Consider the following 27,006-nt stretch of genomic DNA (forward strand, 5'->3'; position numbering starts at 1 on the left):
TAAAAAAGCACTTGTCCAAATTAAAACACTGACTTGCATGTGTATAGGGACAAACTTAATCAAAAATACAAAGAGATAAAAGGAATTTAACAGGTCAAATACTAAAATTTAATTTTTTAAAAACTGAATATAATCTAAAACATATATTAAATGGCTCACTTAATGAAGCTAATCCTTTCTTTATATTCTTTCCAACTCTTCACAAATTAAAATCTTAACTTCTGCAAAACAGCCCAACAATAATGTTCATATAAGAACAGACTTTTGGACTCTGTGGGAGAGGGAGAGGGTGGGATGATTTGGGAGAATGGCATTGAAACATGTATACTACCATGTAAGAAACATATCGCCAGTCTAGGTTCGATACAGGATACAGGATGCCTGGGGCTGGTGCACTGGGATGACCCAGAGAGATGATATGGGGAGAGAGGTTGCGGGGGGGTGGGTTCAGGATTGGGAACTCATGTACACCCGTGGTGGATTCATGTCAATGTATGGCAAAACCAATACAGTATTGTAAAGTAAAATAAAAAATAAAAAAGAGAAGGATTTTAATATATAATGATTATTAATAAGGTCAAACTCTGAGTACTAAAAAAACAAAAATAAATGAAAAAACTTTCCAAAACAATGGGATGATAGAAAGTAAACGTGGTTTCACATTCCAACTGGTGACTGGTTGATAAATGATTATCTGTTGGCCTAGCTATAGAAGCACTATGCTAGTTATTGTGTGGAAGATGCACTAGTAAAAGACATGCCTACTTAAGACCATCTCTCTTAGTCATAATTGGGGACAATGAAGACATAGGAAAACAACATTAATAAGTCCCACTGACAATGATTCTTCACTTAAACAAGCTTTAGTGAAGCTTCTGAACCTCCTTGTAGGCTCACCAGTGCGCTTCCTTAAAACTCAGTTTCAGCAAGAATCCTAAGTCAGTTTAACTAGAACCCTCACCATCAATATCAATTTGTTTACCTTCTGTATCTGTTCATATTTCTCATCTGTTTCCTACCCCCGTGATATCTGATCACCCTGGACTGTCTTAAACAAAGAATCTTGTTAGCTGCTAGGTTGATTTAGACAGAATCCCCCTTACCCGTGATATTTCCTCCGAGTAATTTTCCATCCACTGACCCCTACCCTGCTCCTTGGCTATAAATTCCCTTTTGCCCATGCTGTATTTGGAACTGAATCCAGTCTCTGTCCCCACTGTAAAATCACACAGCAGTGGTCTCTATACCTGTTGTGATGGTCCTGAATAGTCTGCCTATCATGTTTAGTAAATGCCACTGAACAGTAGTTTCTCTAATTTTGTTGTTGTTGTTTAGTTGCTAAGTTGTGTTCTACTCTTTGCGACCCCATGCACTGTGGCCTGCCCAACTCCTCTGTCCATGGGATTTCCCAGGCAAGACTACCAGAGTGGGTTGCCATTTCCTTTTCCAGGAGATCTTCCTGACCCAGGGATCAAACCCATATCTCCTGCACTGGCAGTCAGGTTCTCTATCGCTGAGCCATCAGGGAAGCCCCTCTTCTCTAAGACCATGCAGTAAATGTGCACTCTCACCATGGTAGACACAGCTCACCAGCCCACACTGCAGGACACGTGGGTTCCATCCTTGCTAATACACCTGTGTGACCTTGGACTCTCACTGTCTGAATCCCAGTTTCCTGCCCTATTTTGAGGGAATAAAACAAGATGCTCTTGATAATCTTAATATTCTCTTAATATACTTTTACTATTCTATCATTTATGTGGCATACAGCCAATAAACATAATGGTTTTACAGTTTATATAGATACATTTGAATAAAAAAATAAAACATTTCCCAATCTAGGCTAAGGTCTATAACACACACATTCAGATCATGTGTGTGTTAGGAAAGTTTCTAGAAAGTGATTTTCATTTTTATGATTTTTATGAAAAATGGTTTTATCTTATAATCTTTTGCCTTATGTTTATTAGCTAATGAATGCTACAGAATATAAAATATTTAATTTAGGGATAGAAAAGTAGAGACCTTTAGATGGAAAGCAATTTAGTCATATCAGCAGTTTCTTAAAAATGTAATTCATGTCAATGTATGGCAAAAACCACCACAATATTGTAAAGTTTAGCCTCCAATTAAAATAAATAAATAAATTAAAAAAACATTAAATCTTAAACAGCCCTTATTAGGATGAAATGAAAGTCGTTCAGTTGTGCCTGACTCTTTGTGACCCTATGGATTATACAGTCCATGGAATTCTCCAGGCCAGAATACTGGAGTAGGCAGCCGTTCCCTTCTCCAGGGGATTTCCCCAACCCAGGGATCAAACCCAGGTCTCCTGCATTGCAGGCGGATTCATTACCAGCTGAGCCACCAGGGAAGCCCAAGAATACTGGAGTGGGTAGCCTATCCCTTCTCCAGTGGATCTTTCCGACCCAGGGATCGAACCGGGGTCTCCTGCATTGCAGGAGGATTCTTTTCTCCTGCATTGCAGGAGCTCAGTTCTTTACCAACTGAGCTATCAGGGAATCCCAATATACTTCTAGAACAGAAATTATTACATTAAAGAGACAGGAAACTTGATATAGCCAAAGAAACATCATGTAGGCATTTAAAAGAACATTTTATAGAAGTAATATGAAAAATAACTATGATGGTGTAAGTATTAGCAAATGCAAAACTGAATATCCAGTTAGGCTATGTATGATAAGAAAGCCTATGCATATTAACAGCCAATACATGGAGAATATGTTTTTCTCCAGACTTTTTAGAATTTTTCTCATTCTCACTAATGAGAAAGTAATATTACTTATAAAATAAGTTACTGGAACAAAATAAAATTAGCAATAATATTTATTTAGGTCTTATAATGTCAGACATTTTGTTAAGAGCTTTACATACACTATTACCACTTAATTACATACAACCACATGAGTTATGAAGTATTATATCTATTTAATAGAGGACAGAGGAGCCTGGAATGCTGCAGTCCATGGGGTCACTGAGGGTCAGACACGACTGAGCGACTTCACTTTCACTTTTCACTTTCATGCATTGCAGAAGGAAATGGCAACCCCCTCCAGTGTTCTTGCCTGGAGAATCCCAAGGACGGAGCCTGGTAGGCTGCTGTCTATGGGGTCGCACAGAGTCGGAGACGACTGAAGTGACTTAGCAGCAATAGAGGAAGAAAGTGAGGCTTAGAGAGATTAATTAAACCTTCCAAGGTCACAGAGTTAGTAAGCAGAAGAAATCAGTTTTAGAGTTAGGCCTATAGGACGCAAAGCCACTATACCACCTCCTTAAAAATAAAATGCATTACATACATATGTAGTATTCTTTAATCTTCAAGAAAACAATTCATGCAAAATTTTATATACCTGTATTTTCAGAAAACAAAGTATGAAACCCTTTCTTCTTCATTAATTTGAAAAATGAGAGATCAAGTGTATGTTCTTAGCTCAGATCTGTATAAATACGTACATGGTTTAGTAAATAAATACTGACTTTCATTCTAAATTTGGTTTAGTAAATAAGTACTGACTTTCATTCTAAATTTAGAAGCTTTACGCTCTTACACTAAATAACATTTCTTTCATATTGGTCTTTTCTCCAAAGACTGCCAAAGTAGATCAATCCATTTTAATTGGTATATTAAATGTGCTAGTTAACTTCTCAAAGCTTGGGTGTCACTGAAAATGATAAATGTGAACCTGAATTCTCTCAAGGGTGCTTCAACACCCATGATCTGTTTTATCATGATGATATGCCATAAATGTAAAGTACTGCTTCAAGAGGCTGACCAAAAATACTCATATTTTATTCAGTACAATGGCAAAAATACCTATAACTCTCTAAGGACATTGTAAAAGCACATTGCTCCTCAGGAAGTAGGCTCCCAAGGCAGCTCCTTATAATATGAATCATTAAATAAGAGAGGGTTAGAATAGATATAAAGAATATACTTTTCTTCAAAGATCAAAAAGACCTTTAAAACTTTTTGAAGATTCAAAAATAAGAAAAAAGGGAAGTAGGAAAGTCCCAGGTAAATTCATAAATTTATTTATGTTTATGAATAAACAGGATTCTGTTCTCGGAGTAAAATGCCAGGAATATAAGACGGCTCAGTGTGTTGAATTATAAGAGGGCACAAACTGATACTTGTAGTAGATTCATTAAAACAATACTAGATCATAAGTATTAGATCAAACATAAGTACTAGATCAAACAGGACCCTGCACATCTTTATTCTGGATAATAAACCTTGTTTTCTTGCTTTGGATATTTTTCTTCTTTTACATTTCAGCCATGACTATTGTAAGTTTTCATCTTGTAGATGAAATCTTTCATTATATCTCATGCCTATTATTGGAACTTTTAATTTTAACAAGTTCAATGGGTTAATTAGAATGATGTTATTATATTTAATCTTTTTTTTTAACTTCAAATTTAACCTTTCTCAGATCTGGATGCCTTTGACAAAGCATTTAATTTTCATTGGCTCTGGTATAAATACTAGTTAATAGGAGCCTTTTATTTCCCTTAAAGACTGAAGACAGTATTCCTGAAGAGAACTCATATGCAGACTAGGCTTTCAGAAGCATTTCTGATGCCTTGACTATTTTATGCTGTTTCATTATGATAATCATACGAACTTCTGTTCAGCACTCAAATTCATTCCCATGCTTTTAGATAATTTTGGGTTTTTCGTCCCACATAAGCACTTTCTTTCTTCGCCAAGCTAATGAAGTAGAGTTTTGTTTTAATCCTTTAAGTAGAAATTATGTCTCAAACTAGTTAAACTATTTCAGAGCATTAGAATGAACAAATAAAACTGAGCTTCACGCAAAATTTCCCTAAATCATCTAAGATTAATAAACCTTTAAAAACTGTGAACATATCTGAAACAAGAATGTAAAAAAGGGAAGCAGGTATAAATCCATATTTAGGAGTGCGATATACACATCTACTAAATTAGGATAGGCTTATAACCTGCCTTGGACTGCAGCACACTTACTTCCTGAACAGATGGTCTCCCACCGTTTAATCACTCTTTAACTCCCCACAATCTGGCTTCTGAGCACACTAGCTACTAAAATCACTCAAAAGTTACCAGTAACCTAGATCATGGAAGCCAGCAACAAGAGTGCTATACAGAGATTCATAAATAAGATTCAGCCAAATAATTTCACAGATTAGAGAACTACCCTTCATAAATGCTAGGAGACCTTGCCCAGATTATACTAAGGTGAATCATGCAAGGTCTAAACACCAGCACTTGAATTTCTGCCAAAGCTGTGCTGTTCTCCCCAGCCAACTAGGCAGTCAGCTTTCTTGAACCTTTCTTGAACCTTAACTTGTCTCAGAGTTAAGATCCTTTACATTTACAATCCAGTGACACTGTTTTACCTTCTTGTTAGATCCCTATCAGGCCCTTCCTTGAACATCTCTTTACTCAGCCATCTGCATTACCTGTACATACCCTGACTTTCCAAAATTGACTGCTCTCATAGTTTCAGTTCCTATCGTGAGCCATGTGCAAGAGCAACACAACCTTGTAACTTTTCATTAACTGCTGGGTATCTCAACTACCATCTTTTTATGAAATCTCTACTATTTACATTCTTGAATATTAAAATAGTATTTTCAGATCACAGTGTTTTTCTGTGACTCTTCCTTCGATAGTAGAATGGCTTATTTATGTAAAATTTCTACTGTACTCAGTATCTATTTCAAGAAACAAGCTCATTTTTTTTGGAAATTGCTTTAAAAATGAAGAAAAGAAAACCAATTCCTGGCTGGTCTTATTCTATTGCCTGTTAAACATGTTAGTTTCAGATTGAATCCTGCAAACATTTAGAAAGATATTAAGTTTGCCTTCCTATTGAACCAGGTATCTTCTGTATGTTGATTAGTATAACACATACTTCAAAATAAAGCCCATTTGCTACAGAACTCCAGAAAGCCCCCAGCTGCTATAAAAGGATGTCCTTCTAGCGTTACCTTATCCTCCAGTGGAAAACCATAATGCAGAATACAATGAATATGCGAAATCTACACAGTCAGCTGCTTACAGTTTCTTCCAAATATGAATGAGTAGCAAAGGTTTGAAACAAACACAGTCTCCAAGCAACTTTTCTCATGTTAACACGGTTAGAGGCTCTGTAGTGTGAACAGTCTAAGTCTCATTCACACCTAATCAGCAGATAGCTGGCACCAGAATTATCTAGGCAACAGAAAATGATGGGCCTCCCTAATAGGAACAAGTTAGGGTGAAAGAAGGGAGGGCAAATTCTCAAATAAAGCAGCTTATAACCTCTAAATATTATTTTCCTTTGGATAAGGAAGAAGGAACTCCCTAATAAAATTACTGTTAGACTTGTGGAAATCGGTCTTATCCCAGTACTAACAGAGAAGAAGAAAGTGACAATTAGACCTTTTACACATGATAAATGAGATATGTATTATGAATCTCAACATAAATTTTGCACAGATATAACATCTTTCCACTTAATTTTTCAGATCATTTCCAAAAGCCTCTCAGTGTCCTATAGCACAGGTGAAATGAGTTTTCTCTGACGTGGTATTAAGCTAGGTTGTTCAGGAAGCAAAATATTTCCTCTGTTAACTCCTTCATACCATTACAAAAATCACTGCTTCCATGCTTGACATCCCTTTCACTTTTCCTTCTTCAGTTTACAACTTTGTATTGGTTCTGCCACCTGACAACTGTACGACCTTGGAAAAATTACCAAACCTTTCTGAGACTTACGCTATCAATCTATAAAACAAGTATAATAATATTTATTTCAGAAAAGCATTAAACTCTGACATAATACATATAAAACAGTTTGTACAATGCCTATAATCATTAGATGGCAAAAATCAATAGTGGTTTCCTATTTCTCTCCTTTCCTTTCTCTAGCCCTGTCAAATACCAAACTAGTCTAGTAGAAGACAAAGAAGAATAAGACACATTCCCTACTCTGAGGACCCCTGCCAGAGAGGCAGGCGTGTAAACCAACTACAATGACATGACAAATGTTAAAACATGGAGAAAGAAATGGCAACCCACTCCAGTATTCTTGCCTGGGAAATCTCATGGGCAGAGGAGACTCGCAGTCCATATGGTCACAAAAGAGTGGAATTATTTTCAGGGAGTAATTTACAGGATGATTAGATAATATGATCTTTTGCATAATTTATCTTTTCCAAATCAAATGTGATATAGGAAAGTAGGGGTAAGTAGAGCAGGCACTGTTACTCTATCTACAAGAAAAAGAGAACAGATTAACAGTTTGGTGTAAATTATTCTCTTTCACACATTTCTTTATCAAGTTGGAAAATTTTGGTATTTACTTGGTTTGCATCTACTTGGGGCTATCACAACTGTTCGGTGAACATCTACTCTGCTCAAATCCCCGTGTTAGGTTCATCAGCCAAGATCTGAAGAAGCACAAAGTGTGGCTGCAGAAAAAGATACTTCAGAGAAACAATGAGAAACTAGCATGGGAAGTGAGGCTTCTAGTTCTAGACAGTGGTGTGAGCACTTACACTGAATTCTTATTCCTCTGCAGACCCCAAAGAAATGACCACATAGATGCTAAAAATAAACAAAAAAAGACTAAAGCCATAGCAATAAAGAGAAAAAGGGGCAAAAAATAAGACATTTCAGCACATTTCTAGCGTAAAAGATGGCAAACAGAAGTGCACTAATGAAGAAAGCAGAGCAGAGGAAGCTTATATTGGCAAACTATACCACTTAGAGCATCACCATAATGCTGCCAGAGGTATGGGAGCTGATCCACCAAATACAGGGGTTCCGGAGCGGCACCTGGTTTGCAGATATAATGGAGGGCTGATGGGAGAAGTGGGGCATGACAGAGAACTGATTAAAGTCCACAGTGGCTAGCCAGAGGCCCCACACAAGAATCACCATCAGCAATAAAACGAAGTTCTTCTCTCTTTTTAAATATTTTACATTATCTTTTATGTATTTATTTTTGGCTGCATTGGATCTTCATTGCTGCACATGGGCTTTCTCTAGTTGTGGTGAAAGGAGGCTGCTCTTGATTGTGGTGTGAAGGTTTCTCGTTGCAGTGGGCTTCCGTTGTTGGAAAGCATGGGCTCTAGATATGTGAGCTTTAACAGTTGCAGCATGGCAGGCTCAGTAGCTGCAATGCACAGGCTTAGCTGCTCTGCAGCATGTGGGATCTTCCTGGACCAGGGATCAAACCTGTGTCCCCTGCATTGGCAGTGGACTCTCAAGTACTTGTTCTTTTAATATACTGAACAAACTGGCTGGGGTGAGTTAATGCTTCCAGTCTTGGCCCCATTTGGCAAGGGTGATGAAGGGCATGTTTGTTCTCCACCAAGATCCCCAAGAGACAAAACTCTTTCTCACCTCCTGTTGGGACTAGGGGGTGGGGGGCGGGTACCACTTAATACACTGAGAATAATCAGGCCATCTATTACCTAATATATCACTGAACAAAGGAGGATCACCAGGTATGTGAAAAATAGCCAACAGGAAGAAAGCAAAACACTACATCAATAAAACACAAAAATTACCTTGGGTATTATGTCTACAAATTCACTAGACACAGAAGGACAAATATTGCATGGTTCTACTTATATGAGGTATATTGAATAGACAGATTCATAAAGACAGAAAGTAGAATAGAGGTTACCAGGAGCTGGAGGGAGGGGAGAATCATTGTTTAAAGGGTACAGAGTTTATGTTGGAGATGATGAAAAAGTTTTGCGTATAGATAGCAGTAATGGTTATGCAACATTGCAAATTTAATGCCACTGAATTGTACACTTATGAATGGTTAAACTGATAAATACCATGCAATGCTTATTTTACCACAATAATAAAAAAGAAAAAGATCAGTCAGGAAATTCAACAAATGGTGCTCTAACAACTGGATATCCGCATACAAAGAATGGAGTTGAATGCCTACCATTAACTCAAAATGAATCAGAGGTGTAAATCAGAGGTGTAAATATAAAAGCTAAACCTATAGAATTCTTGGAAGAAAACACAGGCATAAGTCTTTGTGACCCTGGATTAGACAGTGGTTTCTTAGATATGACACCAAAAGCACAGCAACCAAAAAAGAAAAAACTGATAAATCAGACTATCAAAGTGGAAATTGTCTGTGTTTCAAATGACACCATCAAGAAACTGGAATAGTAGTTCACCAAATGGGAGGAAATATTTGCAAATAATAGAAGGAACTCATATGCAGAACACATAAAGAAATATGACAAAACAATAATAAAGAGACAAAGAACCCAATTTTAAAATGACCACAGTATCTTGAGACACTTGCCCAAACAGATCCATATACATATTCCTCCCAAAACATATAAAAAGATGCTCAACGGCTTTAGTAACTAGAGTAACTAGGGAAATGCAAATCAAAACCACATTTTACACACTAGAAGACTATAATCAAAAGGTAACAATAAGTAGTGACAAGAATGTAGAGAAGTTGGAACCCTTATACACTGCCAGTAAAATGTCTAAATGGTGCAATCACTTTGAAAAACAGCCTGCAGTTCTCAAAATGTTAAGCATAAAATTATCAAATAACTCAGCAATTCCATTATCACCAAGAAAAATGAAAACAAGTCACATACAACCTTGTGTACCAAATTTCATGGCAGCATTAGTTACAGTAGTCAGAAAGTGGAAAAACCCAAATGTCCATCACCAGATGAATGGATAAATAAAGGGTGGTAAATACACACAATGAAATGTTATTTGGCCACAGAAAGGACTGAAACACTGATATATGCTCTAACAATGTTTTCTATGAACTTAGAAAACGTGTGGAGTGAAAAAAGCCAGTCACAAAATACCACACATTATATGAAATCATTTATATGATATACCCAGAACAGGAAAATCCATATAGACAGAAAGCAGATTCGCAGTTGCCTAGGGTTGGGATAGGGAGACAGAGGAAGGTTGAAGAAAGTGGAGAGTGACTGTGGAGAGTGACTGGGTCATGAAAATATTCTAAAATTTATTGTGATGACTATACTAAAATCCATTGAATTGTACACTTTAAATTAGTGAACTATATACAATGCAAATTTTATCTCAATAAAGCTTTTACTAAAAATAAAAGTACAGCACATTCCTGGTGCTTCAGTGGTAATGAATCAGCCTGCCAATGGAAGGGACATTGCCATTACAAGGGACATGTACTCAATCCCTGGTTCTGGAAGATCCCACACACTATGGAGGAATTAAGCCTGTGTGTCACAGCTACTGAGCCTGTGCTCTAGGTCCTGCATTTCACAAATACTGAGCCCTCGTGCACTAGAGACTGTGCTCCACAACAACAGAAGCCTCTGCAATGAGAGGCCAGTGAACTGCAATGAAGAGCAGTGCCAACTGGCTGCAATGAGAGAAAGCCTGTGCGTAGCAACAAAGACTCAGTGCAGCCAAAAATAAAAATAAATAAATAATTTTTTAAAAAGTTCAACTGTTATTCAATAAGTGATAGCATATATTTTAAAAAATTATTCTACAGAAAAAGACTAAGGAACAGAACAAATCTTAACTCTAATTTTTATTCACAGAAAGACTTATGAAGATTAATTATCCATGAAAAAAGGGGCAAGAAGGAACAAGACTCATATAACTTTTAATTATTTACCCTGAACATAATCCAATGGATAATGAGTCAAGAACTCTGAGGGCTGAAAAGAAGGCAATGGACTTGGCTGGCTAACCCAACCTCAGGACCTGAAGAACGGCAATGTGGTGAGATTCCTAAGATCCAATACACATTGGGCTGAGCACTGGACAGGCCTGCAGGCTGAAATAACCAGCAAGCATAGACCAAAAACATAAACACAAAAGTCTCTTCTCCCAGTCTAAAGGACTGGGAAACAAGAACCATAAGAGTGACCAAGTGGAAAGATCCAACTCTGGCTCCTCTACTTGAGGGTTATCAGTTGGCCATTCTACCTTCACCAGTAGCATCAAAGCCCTGGTAGGCCCACCTAACCTCTGCTTTACACCCAGCGCACTTGATGGGTCAGTACAACTGTAGCATCAGCAAAGAAGCCCCAGTGAACTGTCATGACCCCTACTCCACAAGTCAGGTTTTAGTGGGCAGTCCAATTCATCCATGATAGCAGCAATAAAGCTCCAAGGACCATCCCAACCCTCACTCCACAGCCAGTACATCAGCATGGAGTTTTGCAGCCTAGAGAAGCAGCTTTACAGCAATGACAAGATTACCCAATCCCTGATCCACACCCAGAAACCAGCAAGTGAGCTGATACATCTGAGCTGATGATAACTGCATCAGCTGATTTAGTTATCTCCTGGCCTTCCACCCAGGGGCATAAGTAGACTTAGTCCGAGAGAAATGGAATATTATCTGTAGAAGAAAACAAATTTGAATTGGCAAGGGATTTCTCAACAGCTTCCCTTGTGGCTCAGCTGGTAAAGAATTCACCTGCAACGCAGAAGACCTGAGTTCGGTCCCTGAGTTGGGAAGATTCCCTGGAGAAGGGAAAGGCTACCCACTCCAGTATTCTGGCCTGGAGAATTTCATGGACAAGTCCATGAGATCGCAAAGAGTCAGATATGACTCAGCAACTTTAACTTCACTTCACTTCTCAGCTGAAATTATGGAGGCCAGAGGAAGCACACAATAATTCTTACTGAATTAAAGAAAACAACCGTCAATCAGGAATCCTGCATTTAATGAAATCATTCTACAGAAATGAAAGGGAAATAGACATTATCAGACAAAGGAAAACTAAGGATTTTTCTAAAAGACCTACTCATAAATAATGTCTACGGAAAGCTGTGCAAACAGAAAGAGAATTACAGAAGAGGGCAGGGACATTCAGAAAGGAAAGAACAATGAAACAGTAGAAGTTGAGATAAGCACATGACTTTCTCTAAGGGTTACATTTACATTACTCAGATATTTAGAGTCAGAGGTGAAAATCGATCTGGTTTTGTTTTAAAAAAAGACTTTTCTGGAAATGGGGAAATTGCGAACTGGTTAATACTCCCAAACGTAACACAACTGCATTGTGATATCTTCTGTATTATTTCACTTTTTACAAAATGCATCTATGTAATTTTCACATGTGGGCAAAGGAAGAGACTGTATCGGGCTTGGATTTTAAAGGATTCTGTGTGAGAGGCCAGGGTTTCAGGATGAAGGTTGTACTAAGAGTAGAGGCCTGGAAGGGGGTGAATAGTAGATCAGCAAGTCAGCTGAGACTGTAGTACAGGGATAGTTGGGAGACATTTGCAGAAATTGCAAGATATAAGTGAAAAACAAGGAAGTGAAGTGACTATGTGAGGATATGGAATTTAGACTCTACCCTGTAGGCAACAGTGTGTCATGGAAGGTTTTCAGGAAATGACATAAATGAACTCATACTTTATAAGATCCTGTGCTCTCAAGCACAGAGAGTAAACAGGAGGAGCGATTAAAGACAGACAGAGATCATTAAACCATGCCACTGAGTAGTAATGAAGCCTGAGTGATACGTGGCAGTGGAAATAATTATGAAGAAACAAATGGAGATGCTTCTGTGAAGGCAAAGCCAATATGATAACCACCTGAATATAAGAGCTATTGGCACAAGAAGGGGTAACCACCTGAAAATAAGAGCTACTGGCACAAGAAGACAGTCCTTATCCAAGATAGAGGCTATGAATACAAAGAAGATAAGTTTGGCATCATAAATGTTGGGTTTCTTCTTTTTTAAACTACTTTACTGAGATATAATATATAACTCAAAGAGTTGGAGTTAAGCATACACCCAGAAATGCTGAGTTTTACTACTAGATCTGTGGAGAGACGATCACCAGGTAGGTAAAACTTAAAGTTTTGACAGCAGGAAAGAGGTCAGGGTTAAAGAAATAGATTTGGATATTTGCATAAGTCCACTATTTCCCTGGTGGCTCAGACAGTAAAGCGTCTGCCTGCAATGTGGGGGACCTGGGTTCGATTCCTGGGCTGGGAAGATCCCCTGGAGAAGGAAATGGTAATCCACTCCAGCACTCTTGCCTGGAAAATCCCATGGACAAAGGAGCCTGATAGGCTACAGTCCATGGGGTTGCAAAGTTTGACACGACTGAGCGACTTGACTTGACTTTACTATTTCCCATGACATACCTTCCTCCCACATATACCTTTAAGCACACACAAACACTCAAGTTCAACACTGAGAACCTCCTATATAACAGGTGTTAGGGCACTATGACAGATACTGAAGCTACGGAAATGAATAAAACATGGTCTCTGATCTCTAGGAACTTATATTCTAAAGTCTGCAGAGGTTTTCTTGTTTTGTTTTCTTTTGGTCAAAATCTCACAATACTGTTAAGTATATCTGCTACTGCTCACAATGCTTTTCTTTCTGCTCCTCTACACCGGCGTTTCTTTCTACTCCTCTAAAGCTGGAATTAAGATTGCTGGAAGAAATATCAACAATCTCAGTTATGCCGATGATACCACTTTAATGGCAGAAAGTGAAGAGAACTAAAGAGCCTCTTGCTGAGGGTGAAAGAGGAGAGTGAAAAAGCCAGCTTAAAACTCAAAGAGAAACTAAGATCATCACACCCGGAACCATTACTTCATGGCAAATAGAAGAGAAAAAGGTGGAAGCAGTGACAGAATTCCTCTTCTTGGGCTCTAAAATCACTGCAGATGGTGACTGAAGCCATGAAATTAAAAGGTGATTGGTTCTTGGCAGGAAAGATATGACAAACCTAGACAGCATATTAAAAAGCAAAGACACCACTTTGTTGACAAAGGTCCATATAGTCAAGGCTATGGTCTTTCCAGTAGTCATGTACAGATGTGACAGCTGGACCATAAAGAAGGTAGAGCACTGAAGAATTGATGCTTTTGAACTGTGGTGCTAGAGAAGACTCTTGAGAGTCCCTTGGACAGCAGGAAGATGAAACCAGTCAATCCTAAGGAAATCAACTCTGAATACTCATTGGAAGGACTGATGCTGAAGCTGCAATACTTTGGCCACCAGATGTGAAGAGCCAACTCACTGAAAAGAGGCTGATGCTGGGAAAAATTGAAGGCAGGAGGAGAGGAGGGCAATAGAGGATAAGATGGTTGGATGGCATCATCAATTGAATGGACATGAATTTGAACAAATTCTAGATGGTGAGGGACAGGGAAGCCTGACAGGCTGCATTCCATGGGGTCGCAAACAGTCAGACATGACTTGGCAATTGAACAACAAAAAAAAAGGTATTTTATATAATGGTATTTTATTATTCAAGTAACATCAAGAGAAAACAGCGATTTCCGACGAGTGGGAGAGCAGTGAGGAGGTTCATCCCAAATGATATCACAGTTTCCCAACCTCAATTTTAATCCCAGCTACAAAAGCAAGTCCCTTTTCCTCAAATTAATTTGCTAAGAGTAATGTTAATAAAATCAAGAGCTCTCAATTCAGTCCTCAATGTTTTGGATTTATAATGTGCCAATAGCCCCATGCATACTTGAAGGAGGGACCTTTCTAAAGTTCTAACACACTTCCTGCTCTCTGGATTCTGGAAATTTTTCTTCTGCCATAACCTCCTGTGAAGGAATAAGCTGGTCCAGAAGGCCTGGGTTGTCTAAATCCTGAAAATTCCCAAGAAAGGCATGCTTTCAGGATGAGTTTTCTGGCTTCTTGTAAGGTTCTGTCAGAAAAGAGTGTTTTTGCATGCCTTGGGCCCATACTGTACCAGTGTGTCTAGATAATTTATCTTAATAATGTGATTTATCTTAATAATGTGATTTACAGAGAACATCTGCTTCTTCTCTGAGGGGTAACTAGAGCTTAAATAACTGAAGGCAGTCAAGGCAATATACACATTTATATGACTGACCCCTAAAATAAAAACCCTGGACACTCAAGTCTGAGCAAGATTTCCTGGTTTGCAATACTTTGCATACGTTGTCACACATCCTTCCTGGGTAATTATGTCTCACATGATTCCACTGGGAGAGACCATTTGGAAGCTTGTGCCTGGTTTTCTCAGACTTGACTTGTGTATCTTCACTAATTTTATCCATTCTTTTTTTTTTGTATCAGGTTGGTGCAAAAGTAATAGAAGAGTTAATTCTTAGGTAGGTTAATAAGGAGTCTAGGGTCCCCAAGGAGGAGGAGGAAGGGGTTCGGGGCCCTCTAGGAGGAGAAAAGGATAAACTTCTTTTTTTCTACATTCCTTGTCTTAGGCACATTAAACATTTTGTTCTTTAAGCCCAGAGCTAATGATTACACAACAAAACAACTCATCTTGCTCAAAGGTATGTTTTTCCTTAAATTCTGTACCAATGATTATATATCAACAATGTATCCTGCTCAAGGATATGTTTCTCCCTCTTAAGAACCTTCTGACTAATCCTGTTATCTTAAAATCTTTATTGTGGGAGTGGGTATGGTAAGACCATTACAACCTTGAGACATTATTTTGATTTATTCTTAATAACCAATTGGAAAAGTATATAGCTCCCTTGCTAAGCCTAGTGAGGGGGCACTCTCTGTTCTCCTTCTGATGTCTATGTCAGTTCAGTTCAGTTCAGTCGCTCAGTCATGTCCAACTCTTTGCGACCCCATGAATCGCAGCACACCAGGCCTCCGTGTCCATCACCATCTCCCAGAGTTCACTCAGACTCACGTCCATCGAGTCCGTGATGACATCCAGCCATCTCATCCTCGGTCGTCCCCTTCTCCTCCTGCCCCCAATCCCTCCCAGCATCAAAGTCTTTTCCAATGAGTCAACTCTTCGCATGAGGTGTCCAAAGTACTGGAGCTTCAGCTTTAGCATCATTCCTTCCAAAGAAATCCCAGGGTTGATCTCCTTCAGAATGGACTGGTTGGATCTCCTTGCAGTTCAAGGGACTCTCAAGAGTCTTCTCCAACACCACAGCTCAAAAGCATCAATTCTTTGGCGCTCAGCCTTCTTCACAGTCTAACTCTCACATCCATACATGACCACAGGAAAAACCATAGCCTTGACTAGACGGACCTTAGTTGGTAAAGTAATGTCTCTGCTTTTGAATATGCTATCTAGGTTGGTCATAACTTTTCTTGCAAGGCGTAAGCGTCTGTTAATTTCATGGCTGCAGTCACCATCTGCAGAGATTGTGGAGCCCCCCAAAATAAAGTCTGACACTGTTTCTACTGTTTACCCATCTATTTCCCATAAAGTGATGGGACCAGATGCCATGATCTTCGTTTTCTGAATGTTGAACTTTAAGCCAACTTTTTCACTCTCCACTTTCACTTTCATCAAGAGGCTTTTTAGTTCCTCTTCACTTTCTGTCATAAGGGTGGTGTCATCTGCATAGCTGAGGTGATTGATATTTCTCCCGGCAATCTTGATTCCAGCTAGTGTTTCTTCCAGTCCAGAGTTTCTCATGATGTACTCAGCATATAAGTTAAATAAGCAGGGTGACAATATACAGCCTTGACGTACTCCTTTTCCTATTTGGAACCAGTCTGTTGTTCCATGTCCAGTTCTAACTGTTGCTTCCTGACCTGCATACAGATTTCTCAAGAGGCAGGTTAGGTGGTCTGGTATACCCATCTCTTTCAGAATTTTCCACAGTTGACTGTGATCCACACAGTCAAAGGCTTTGGCATAGTCAATAAAGCAGAAAGAGATGTTTTTCTGGAACTCTCTCTCTTGCTTTTTCCATGATCCAGCGGATGTTGGCAATTTGATCTCTGGTTCCTCTGCCTTTTCTAAAACCAGCTTGAACATCAGGGAGTTCATGGTTCACGTATTGCTCCTAAAGTTAAATCCTCTTCTTTGGAGATCAAGAATCCAACATCAACATCGTTCACAGTAAGCTATCAGTAATTGTGGTTTTTCATTGTTGAAATTTGCCATTTGATATTGGAATACATTCTAAAATACATGTGGTTATGTTATACATCATTTTAATGTGCATTTCTTGCCTTTTTTTGTTAATGACATTACTTTCAGCTCATTTTATATTTATTTTAGACTAGGGAAATAATGTTAGACAAAAAGTAAACTCAAGTGATTTTCTCATTCAAGCTCCAAAAGGGTTGTAAAGCAGTGGACACAACTCACAGCAACTGCTAACAACTGTACAGCACAGTGGATGTTCAAGAAGTTTTGCAAAGGTGATGAGAGCCTTGAAGATGAGGAACACAGTGGTCAGCCACCAGAAGTTCACAATGACAGACTGAGAGGATCATGGAAGCTGATCCTCTTATAACTACAGGAGAAGTTGACCAGCACTGGCCATTCTACAGTCTTGTGGCATTTGAAGCAAACTGGAAAGGTAAAAAGCTCAATAAGTGGGGGTGCCTCATGAGCTGACATCAAATCAAAAAAAATGCTGAAGTGTGGCCTTCTCTTATTCTGCACAACAATAATGAACCATTTTTTGATCAGTTTGTGATGTGCAATGAAAAGTGGATTTTATATGATAACTGGCAAAAACCAGCTCAGTGACTGCTGCTGCTAAGTCACTTCAGTCGTGTTCAACTCTGTGTGACCCCATAGACGGCAGCTCACCAGGCTCCCCCGTCCCTGGGATTCTCCAGGCAAGAACACTGGAGTGGGCTGCCATTTCCTTCTCCTATGCATGAAAGTGAAAAGTGAAAGGGAAGTCGCTCAGTCATGTCAGACTCTTCACGACCCCATGGACTGCAGCCTACCAGGCTTCTCTGTCCATGCGATTTTCCAGGCAAGAGTACTGGAGTAGGGTGCCATTGCCTTCTCCAAGCTCAATGACTGGACTGAGACAAAGCTCCAAAGCACTTCCCAAAGCCAAACTTGCACCAAAAGAAGGTCATGGTCACTGGTGGTCTGCTGCCCATCTGATCCACTATAGCTTTCTGAATCCCACTGAAACCATTACATCTGAGAAGTATGCTCAGTAAATTGATGAGATGCACAAAAACTGCAAAGCCTGCAGCCAGCATTGGTCAACAGAAGGGGCCCAATTCTTCTCCACGACAATGTCTGACCGCATATTGCACAACCCATGCTGCAAAACTTGAATGAATTGGGCTAAGAAGTTTTGTCGTATCCACCATACTCACCTGACCTTTCATCAACTGACAACCACTTCTTCAAGCATCTCAATGTTTTACAAGTAGAACTCTTGGAAAGAGTTTGTTGAATCCTGAAGCACAGATTTTTATGCTACAAGAATAAACAAACTTATCTCTCATTGGCAACAATGTGTTGATTATAATGGTTCCTATTTTGATTAATAAAGATGTATTTGAGCCCAGGTGTAATGATTTAAAATTCACAGTCTAAAACCGCAATTACTTTTTCACCAACCTAATAATAAACTGTAAGTGTAACAGCTTCTGAGTCCTGACAGTCCTTCCAATGAGTCACTGGGGCAAAGAGTGGTCATGAGGACCCCTAACACAGCTTCCTTTGAAGTTGGAGCTGTCTCTCTCTCTTTTTTTTAATAAGACTTCCCAAGATTTAATTTTTTGAACCAAAAAATGGAGAATGATCTCTTGGTGGCTCTTTAAGGGAAATTTAACTACATAAGATTTAATCATTTAAAATGGAATCAAAACACTGGCTTCAAAGCTATACAGGACAAACTCTAGCTTTTTTTATATCTCTGCTTCTCATGAGGTGGAATACTTCTTGGATACTCTGGAGAAGAGACATTTTAAGCCCTTGCAATACTTTTACTTTATTAACAGATATTTAATATAAAAATTAAGCAGACTTTTTATTGATATATAATTTACATATAGTAGATGGTGACTGCAGCCATGAAATTAAAAGACACTTACTCCTTGGAAGAAAAGTTATGACCCACCTAGATAGCACGTTGAAAAGCAGAGACATTACTTTGCCGACTAAGGTCCGTCTAGCCAAGGCTATGGTTTTTCCTGTGGTCATGTATAGATGTGAGATTTGGACTGTGAAGAAGGCTGAGTGCCGAAGAATTGATGCTTTTAAACTGTGGTGTTGGAGAAGACTCTTCAGAGTCCGTTGGACTAAAAGGAGATCCAACCAGTCCATCCTAAAGGAGACCAGTCCTGGGTGTTCATTGGAAGGACTGATGCTGAGGCTGAAACTCTAATACTTTGGCCACCTCATGAAAAGAGTTGACTCATTGGAAAAGACTCTGATGTTGGGAGGGATTGGGGGCAGGAGGAGAAGGGGACGACAGAGGATGAGATGGTTGGATGGCATCACTGACTCAATGGATGTGAGTCTGAGTGAACTCTGGGAGTTGGTGATGGACAGGGAGGCCTGGTGTGCTGCAATTCTTAGGGTCGCAAAGAGTCGGACACGACTGAGCAACTGAACTGAACTGAACTGAAAGGCATAAATGTTAAGTGTATTGTTGGATAAGTTTTGACAGATATATACACCTCTATAACCACTACCCAGAGATCAATGGTTAGAGTATTTCCACCACCCTAGAAAGGTTTGTTATATTCCTTTTCAGTCAGACACTCCCCATACCCACTGCAAGATAACCATTGTTCTGACTTTTAATATCTAAGTGTAGTGTTGCTTGTTCTAGTACTTCCCATAAATATAATCATGCAGGAGGTACTCTTGTGTTTAGGACATGATTTAACCATATTACTTAAGTCGATAGTTCACAATTTTTCATTTCTGATTAGTATTTTGTTGTATGGATATAGAATATTTCTTTAACCATTCACCTGTTGTTTAACCATTTGGGTTGTTAGTTGCTAAGTCATGTCTGACTCTGACTCTTGTGATCCCATGGACTGTAGCCCACCAGACTCCTCTGTCCATGGGATTTCCTAGGCAAGAATACTGGAGTGGGTTGCCAGGAGATGTCTCTTATTTCTGAGAAATGTCTGAATTTTACTACTCTACATATTTTTCTGACATTTGGCAGGATCAATTCCCACAGATCAGTTAATTCCAGGATCTGACTTAGTTAATCATGATTGAAAGGCCACTGACAGCAGCATTTCAAGTAGAGAGCCATGTCTGACTTTCATATTTCACCATGCCAAGCCAGCTAGTCCCAACAATGTATATGAGCATGCTATGTCTTGGCTACTGCTTAAACAGCTGAGAAAGTGGCAAAGGCACCTTACTATTTTATATACTACCACAACCAAGTTCCCAGTAGGGTAGAGCAATGACACCTCCCACCAATCTTCTGCTGCCTGCCCTTCCTATAATCTCCTTGTCAGAAACTATACAACACTGCACAGATATAATCCCCACTAGGCTGCAAGAGAGAAGCCTCTGTCCTGGCTCTAGAAAAAGGCTCTTAGATAGGATGTAGCTCCACATGGGAGGCATAAATATTTCCATATAAAAAGTATACCTAGAGTAAATGCTCTATAAAATTCACTCTCACTCATGTGTACCCTGATTTTTTGAGTGGGCGAGAGAGTTGCAAGTATATTGTATATACAAAATTATACATAACCCACAGCCCTCATCATATGTGTCAAGCATGAAGTAAATGTTTTAACTATTCTTTATGTTAGCTGTGTGCTTTGATGTAATCTGGTTCCTGTCCCTATACCTCGAATCTGTGACCAACAGGTCACTTTATATTCTAAAAAAGGCCTTGAGATTTCATCACCCTAGAAGTGGGTCACACATGCTATGTAAATGAAACATACTAGTCTTAAAATGGCTCAGAGTCACAGCACTAGGCGATATGAAGTAAAATACATTGCCACTTTCCCATTTCTTCAGGTAAAATTGCATGTCTCAAATACATCCAGAATGTACACTTGTACTGCAGTGAGACAAGTGGTAAATAGAGACAAAGGCCAGATCTCTTCCTTATATGGGAACTAACAGACCAGCATAACATCTCTATCACATATGAACACAGGCATTTTTATGTTCCTGGGAAAATCTTAACATTTATTAAAAGTCTCCCCCAAAGTTTTTCAACTATAAACCACTCAGTAACTAGATGTTTTGTTGAGGACCAGCAAAAGAAGCAGAGAAACAGTGTGACAGAACCTACTAACGAGGCTGGCTGGCTTTCCCTTTCTCTCATTAAAACAAGCATTTATGTGTGTGTGTGTTTGTGTATTATACATATATTTTTAAAGTAAAAGGAGCATTTTATAATGCTTACTTGTAAGCATATTTTCTGTTACTGATGATGCTATTCTTATTAAATACATTTTAACTGCTTGGAATCCCAGGCACATACTCAGGTTCATTCCCTTTCTCCTTGGGCAGTTTCAACAATCCACACAACATTTTCATTTTAACAGTCCTCATTACTGGTATCATTTAATACTTGAGGGTATGCTCAACTCAACATCAATCTTGCTGATCCTGCAAACACTTATTTTGTTGACACAACACAGTCTGAATCTATAGTTGCTAAACGTGAAAAAAAAATTTAACTATTCCTTTCCCCGACATGTCACCAAGTACTAAGATCAGCTCTGTCCATCACTTAGGCCTATCACAGAGACACATCACAGATAGACATCAAGTATGGGGTAGGGGGTGGCGTTCATGTAACAGTGCTATCTTATCTGTCCCAGTGCTACCCACACATAAATCTTCTCAAAGACATTTGATACTGTAAAGTCAACCACTGTGAAGGTGAAAATGTTTACCTGTGAGACATCTTGTTGGAAACATCCGACTCATACTTTCTCATTAACAAATAACCTTTACCACAAGTAAATCTTAACTAACCAGAACAGAGAAATGTCTTGCTCTCACAAGGAACAATAAAAATCCATTTAGAATAAAATTTATGCTTTAATTAAGCTTTAAATGTCTGGATGAATCTAAATCATTAAATAAAATCTCTTTACCTGATTGGAAAACCTCATGCTCACATTTCGTTGATTCTGTAGAGGGACAAAACGCTGAACAGGATCAATGTCTTTAGGACTAATTAATTCATCAGCTGAAAAAAAAGAAGGGAAATTACTAGATCAACAATGTATCTATACAACACTATAAACCAACTAGACTTAACAGGTGTTTACAGAACACTTCATTAAACAAGAGCAGAATATATATCCTTCTCAATATGCAAGCAACATCTTTCACATACCAGACCATAAAATAAGCTTCAGTAAATATAACAGGATTTAAATCATACAAAGTATATACTTCAGACTTCCCTGGTAGCTCAGATGGTAAAGCGTCTGTCTGCAATGTGGGAAACCTGGGTTCGATCCCTGGGTCTGGAAGATTCCCTGGAGAAGGAAATGGCAACCCACTCCAGTACTCTTGCCTCGAAAATCCCATGGACGGCGGAGCCTGATACAGGCTACTGTCCATGGGGTCCCAAAGAGTCGGACATGACTGAGCACAATAGAATGAAATTAGAAATCAATAACAGAAAAAAGTCTCAGAAATTCACAAACTAAAATTAAATAATACATTCCTAAATAACCAATGGGTTGGAAAAGAGAAATTAGGAAATACTTTCTAATATACTTTCTGATGATGATTGAAAAAGAAGACCAAACTTTAGGGGATTTAGGTAAAGCAATGCTCAAAGGGGAATTCATAGCTGCAACTGTATATACTGAAATAGAAGACTCTCAAATCAATAAGATATATTTCATATTAAGACAACAGATGAAAAGAGCTAATTAATCAAAAGCATGCAAGAGGAGTACAGTATAAATGAAACCAAACAGATTCTTGAAAAACTCAAAAGTTGACAAACCTTTAGATAGACTAACCAAGAAAAAATAAAAAAGACTTAAATTACTTACTCAGGAGTGGAACTAGGAACATTACTACTGATTTTATGAATTCCAAGAGAATATTCTCAAAAAATGTATGCCAACAATTTAGGTAACCTAGATAACATGAGCAAATTCCTAGAAACACATACACTACCAAAACTGATTCAAGGAGGACAAGAAAATATGAACAAATGTTTAATAACTAGTGACCGAAACTTTTCACACAAAAAATGTCCAGGATCATGGGACTTCACTGATGAATTCTATTAAACAGTTAATGAAAAATTAAAACCAATCTTCCATAAAATTTTACAAAAACCAGTAGAGGGACACTTTCCAACTCATTCTAAGAGGCCATTATTACCCTAAAACAGAAATCAAAGACACCACAAGGAAAGAAAATCACAAATCAAAATCTCTTCTGAATGCAGACACAAAACTACTCAATAAAAACACTAGCAAACCAAACCCAGTAACATACAAAAATTACTACATACCATGACCAACTGGGACTTATCCTACAAATTCAAGAATGGCTTAACATCCGTAAATCAGTTATTGCAACTCCCCATATCAACTGAACAAAGGATAAAAAGCTACATGACAATCTCAGCAGACACAGAAAACATTTGACAAAATTCAACATCCTTTCATCATGGTAAAAAGCGTTCAGCAAACTAGGGATAGACAGGAACTTCCTCAACCTGATAAAAAGGCATCTATAAAAAATCCAATCACTAATGTCATACTCAATGGTAAAAGAACGCTTTGCCCCAAAGATCAGGAATCAAGACAATGATGTCTGCTCTTGCCACTTCTATTCAACTTTATACTGGAAGTTCTAGTCACAGAAATAAGGCAAGAAAAAGTAATAAAAGGCATCCAGAATGATAGGTAGAAGCTACAGTAATTAAAACAATGTGGTACTGCCATAAAGATAAGAGATCAGTGGAATAGACAGTGTCCAGAAATAAACCCTTCCATTACAGTCAACTGATTTTTGACAAGGGGTCCAAAACAATTCAGTAGGGAAAGAATAGTTTTCTCCCCTACACAAAGTACTAGGAAAGGCAATATACAAAAGCAAAAGAATGAAACTGGATCTCTTTACACAAACTACAAAAATAAAGGCAAATTAGATTAAAAAGTTGAAAGTAAGAGCTAAAAGTATAAAATTGTTAGAACAAAATATAAGAGTAAATCTTTGTGACTTTGTATTAGATAAAATTACATCAAAACATATGTAACAAAGAAAAAATGAGATAAACTGGATTTTGTCAAAATTGTAAGCTTTTGTGTCTCAAAGAATACCATCAAGAATACCATCAAGAACAGCCCAAAGAATGGGAGAAAATATCTGAAAACCACATAACTTGCAAGTGACCTGAATCTTGAATATACAAAGAACTCTTACAACTTAACAATAAAAAGACAAATAACCTAATTTTAAAATGGCTACAGTATCTGAATAGACATTTCTCCAAAGAAGATTTAGTGTAAACATATGAAAAGATGCTCTGACAATATTAGTCATTTGGGAAATGCTTATTAACCCCACAATGAGATAATACCTCATATCCATTAGGACAACTAACACCAAAAAAAAGACAAGAATAAAGGTTGGGGAGGACACACAGAAATTATTACCCTTATACACTGCTGGTTGGAAGCCAAATTGGTATACCTACTTTGCAAAATAGTTTAGAAGTGCTCCAGATGTTAAACATAGAGTTACTATAAAGTGAAGTCACTGAGTCGTGTCCGACTCTTTGCGACCCATGGACTGTAGCCCACCAAGCTCCTCCGTCCATGGGATTCTCCAGGCAAGAATACTGGAGTGGGTTGCCATTTCCTTCTCCAGGGGATCTTCCTGACCCAGGGATTGAACCCAGGTCTCCCACATCGGAGGCAGATGCTTTAACCTCTGCACCACCAGGGAAGCCCTTAAATACAAGAATTCAAGTACTAACATCAAAGATTTCAAGGGAGGAAAGGAAGCCAGGTCGAAAGAAGAAGGGGGAGGAGGCAGGAGATGGGGGGGCAAAAGGGGTGACCTTATAGACGTCTCCTGCCACCTACAGATGCCCAGGCTTTATGGGAGTTTTCCCTGGGCCTCCAGAGAAGGGAAGACTGGAAGTTGGCCCTACTAGAAACCAGACCAGACTAGAACCAGAATTCGAGTTCTCTGCCAAGAGGAGGTGATCAGTCTCCAATCCTCAGCTCAGGCTGAGGGCCCTTCGACCAGATTCCTGCATCCAGCCCCCGGGGACTAGAAAAACAGGGAAGGATAGGAAGGGTTAAGGAGAAGAAAGAGAGAGGGAAAGGGAGAGAGGTCAATAAAGTCTCTTGTTCCTTACCAGTCGGGGCACTCTGGCCAGTTGTCCACGTCAGGAGGAGACCAAGGACAAAAGGGTCCCAGTTGCGGCCGCTGGGTCTGGTCCATTGGCAGGCAAGCTGGCCCCTGAGTACCCCGAGTGGTCAGGACGTCAGTCTCAGCAAAGAAGAGTCCCGTCAGAGTCGCCATTTCTTGCTGGAAGACGGACCCCTTCCAGGGCCCGAAACTGGGCTCTTGTCTAACACTCGGAAATGAATTGTCCGAGGAGACACATCTCCTGACAAAGCAAGAGATTTTATTGGGAAAGGGCACCCGGGTAGAGAGCAGTAGGGTAAGGGAACCCAGGAGAACTGCTCTGCCACGTGGCTTGCAATGTCAGGTTACTATAAGACTCAGTAATTCTACCCCTAGGAATCAGGGTAGGAAATGAAAGGGAAATGAAAACATATGTCAAACAATAACTTGTTCATGAAAGTTTATAGCAGCATTATTCACAACAGGCAAAAAGTGGAAACAACCCAAATGACCATCAGCTGCTGAATGGATAAATCAAAGGTGGTCTACCCATACAATGGAATGTTATTCAGCCATAAAAGAAAAACGTGTGGGAATTCCCTGGTGGTCCAGTAGTTAGGACTTCGCACTTTCACTTCAGAGGGCATGGGTTTCATCCCTGGTCTGGGAACTAAGATCCTGCATCATGAGGCACAGGCAAAAAAAAGTGGGAGGGGTGGGGGAGAAAAAGTGTTACTACTTGGATGAAACTTGAGAACAGGATAAATAAAAAAGTTTGCCATAAAGGCCATATTACATGATTTGTTGTTGTTCATTTGCTCAGTCATGTATGACTCTTTGTGACCCAATGGACTGCAGCACGCCAGGACTCCCTGTCCATCACCATCTCCCGGAGCTGTTTCAAACTCATGTCTATTGAGTCTGTGATGCTGTTGAAACTTATCTTCTACTGTCCTCTTTTCCTCCTGTCTTCAGTCTTTCCCAGCATGAGGGTCTTTTCTAATGAATCAGCTCTTTGCATCACATGGCAAAAGTATTGGAGCTTCAGCATCAGCATCAGTCCTTCCAATGAATATTCAGGACTGATTTCCTTTAGGATGGACTGGTTTCATCTCCTTGTAGTCCAACAGACTCTCAAGAGTCTTCTCCAACACCACAGTTCAAAAGCATCAATTTGGCAGCACTCAGCCTTTGTTATGGTTCAACCCTCACATCCATACATCACTACTGGAAAAACCATAGCTTTGACTATGTGGACCTTTGTTGGCAAAGTAATGTCTCTGATTTTTAATATGCTGTCTAGGTTGGTCATAGCTTTTCTTCCAAGGAGCAACATTTAATTTCATGACTGTAGTTACCATCTGCAGTGATTTTGGAGACCAAGGGAATAAATTCACTGTTTCCATTGTTTCCTCATCTATTTGCCACGAAGCGATGGGACCGGATGCCATTATCTTTGTTTTTTGAAGGTTGAATTTTAAGCCATTTTTTTCACTCTCCTCTTTCACTTTCATCAGGAGGTTCTTTAGATCCTTTGTGCTTTCTGCCATAAAGGGTGATATTATCTGCATATCTGAGGTTACTGACATTTCTCCTGGCAATCTTGATTCCAGCTTGTGCTTCATCCAGCTCAGCATTTCACATGATGTACTCTGCATATAAATTAAATAATCATGGTGACAATATGGAGCCCTGATGTACTCCTTCCCTAATTTGGAACCAGTCCGTTGTTCCATGTCCAGTTCTAACTGTTGCTTCCTGACCTGCATATAGGTTTCTCAGGATGCAAGTAAGGTGGCCTGGTATTCCCATCTTTTGTAAAATTTTCCACAGTCTGCTGTGATCCACACAAAGGCTTTGGCATACACAATGAATCAGTAGTAAATGTTTCTCTGGAATTCCCTTGCTTTTTCTGTGATCCAACGGATGTTGGCAATTTGATCTCTGGCTCCTCT

General features: G+C 39.1%; 1 protein-coding gene across 5 annotated transcripts in view; it reads right to left on the reverse strand.

Annotated features, from left to right (window-relative positions):
- The window catches only part of PHKB (phosphorylase kinase regulatory subunit beta), a 231,683-nt gene that overhangs the window by 66,214 nt on the left and 138,463 nt on the right, over nt 1–27,006 (reverse strand). For all 5 annotated transcript variants that reach the window (XM_018061966.1, XM_018061969.1, XM_018061967.1 and 2 more), the window contains one exon: nt 21,811–21,905. In XM_018061966.1, the coding sequence (XP_017917455.1) occupies nt 21,811–21,905 (95 nt within the window). The remainder of the gene's footprint in view (nt 1–21,810; nt 21,906–27,006) is intronic.

The sequence above is a fragment of the Capra hircus genome, chromosome 18 (assembly GCF_001704415.2).
Source record: "Capra hircus breed San Clemente chromosome 18, ASM170441v1, whole genome shotgun sequence".
NCBI classification, from domain to species: Eukaryota; Metazoa; Chordata; class Mammalia; order Artiodactyla; family Bovidae; genus Capra; species Capra hircus.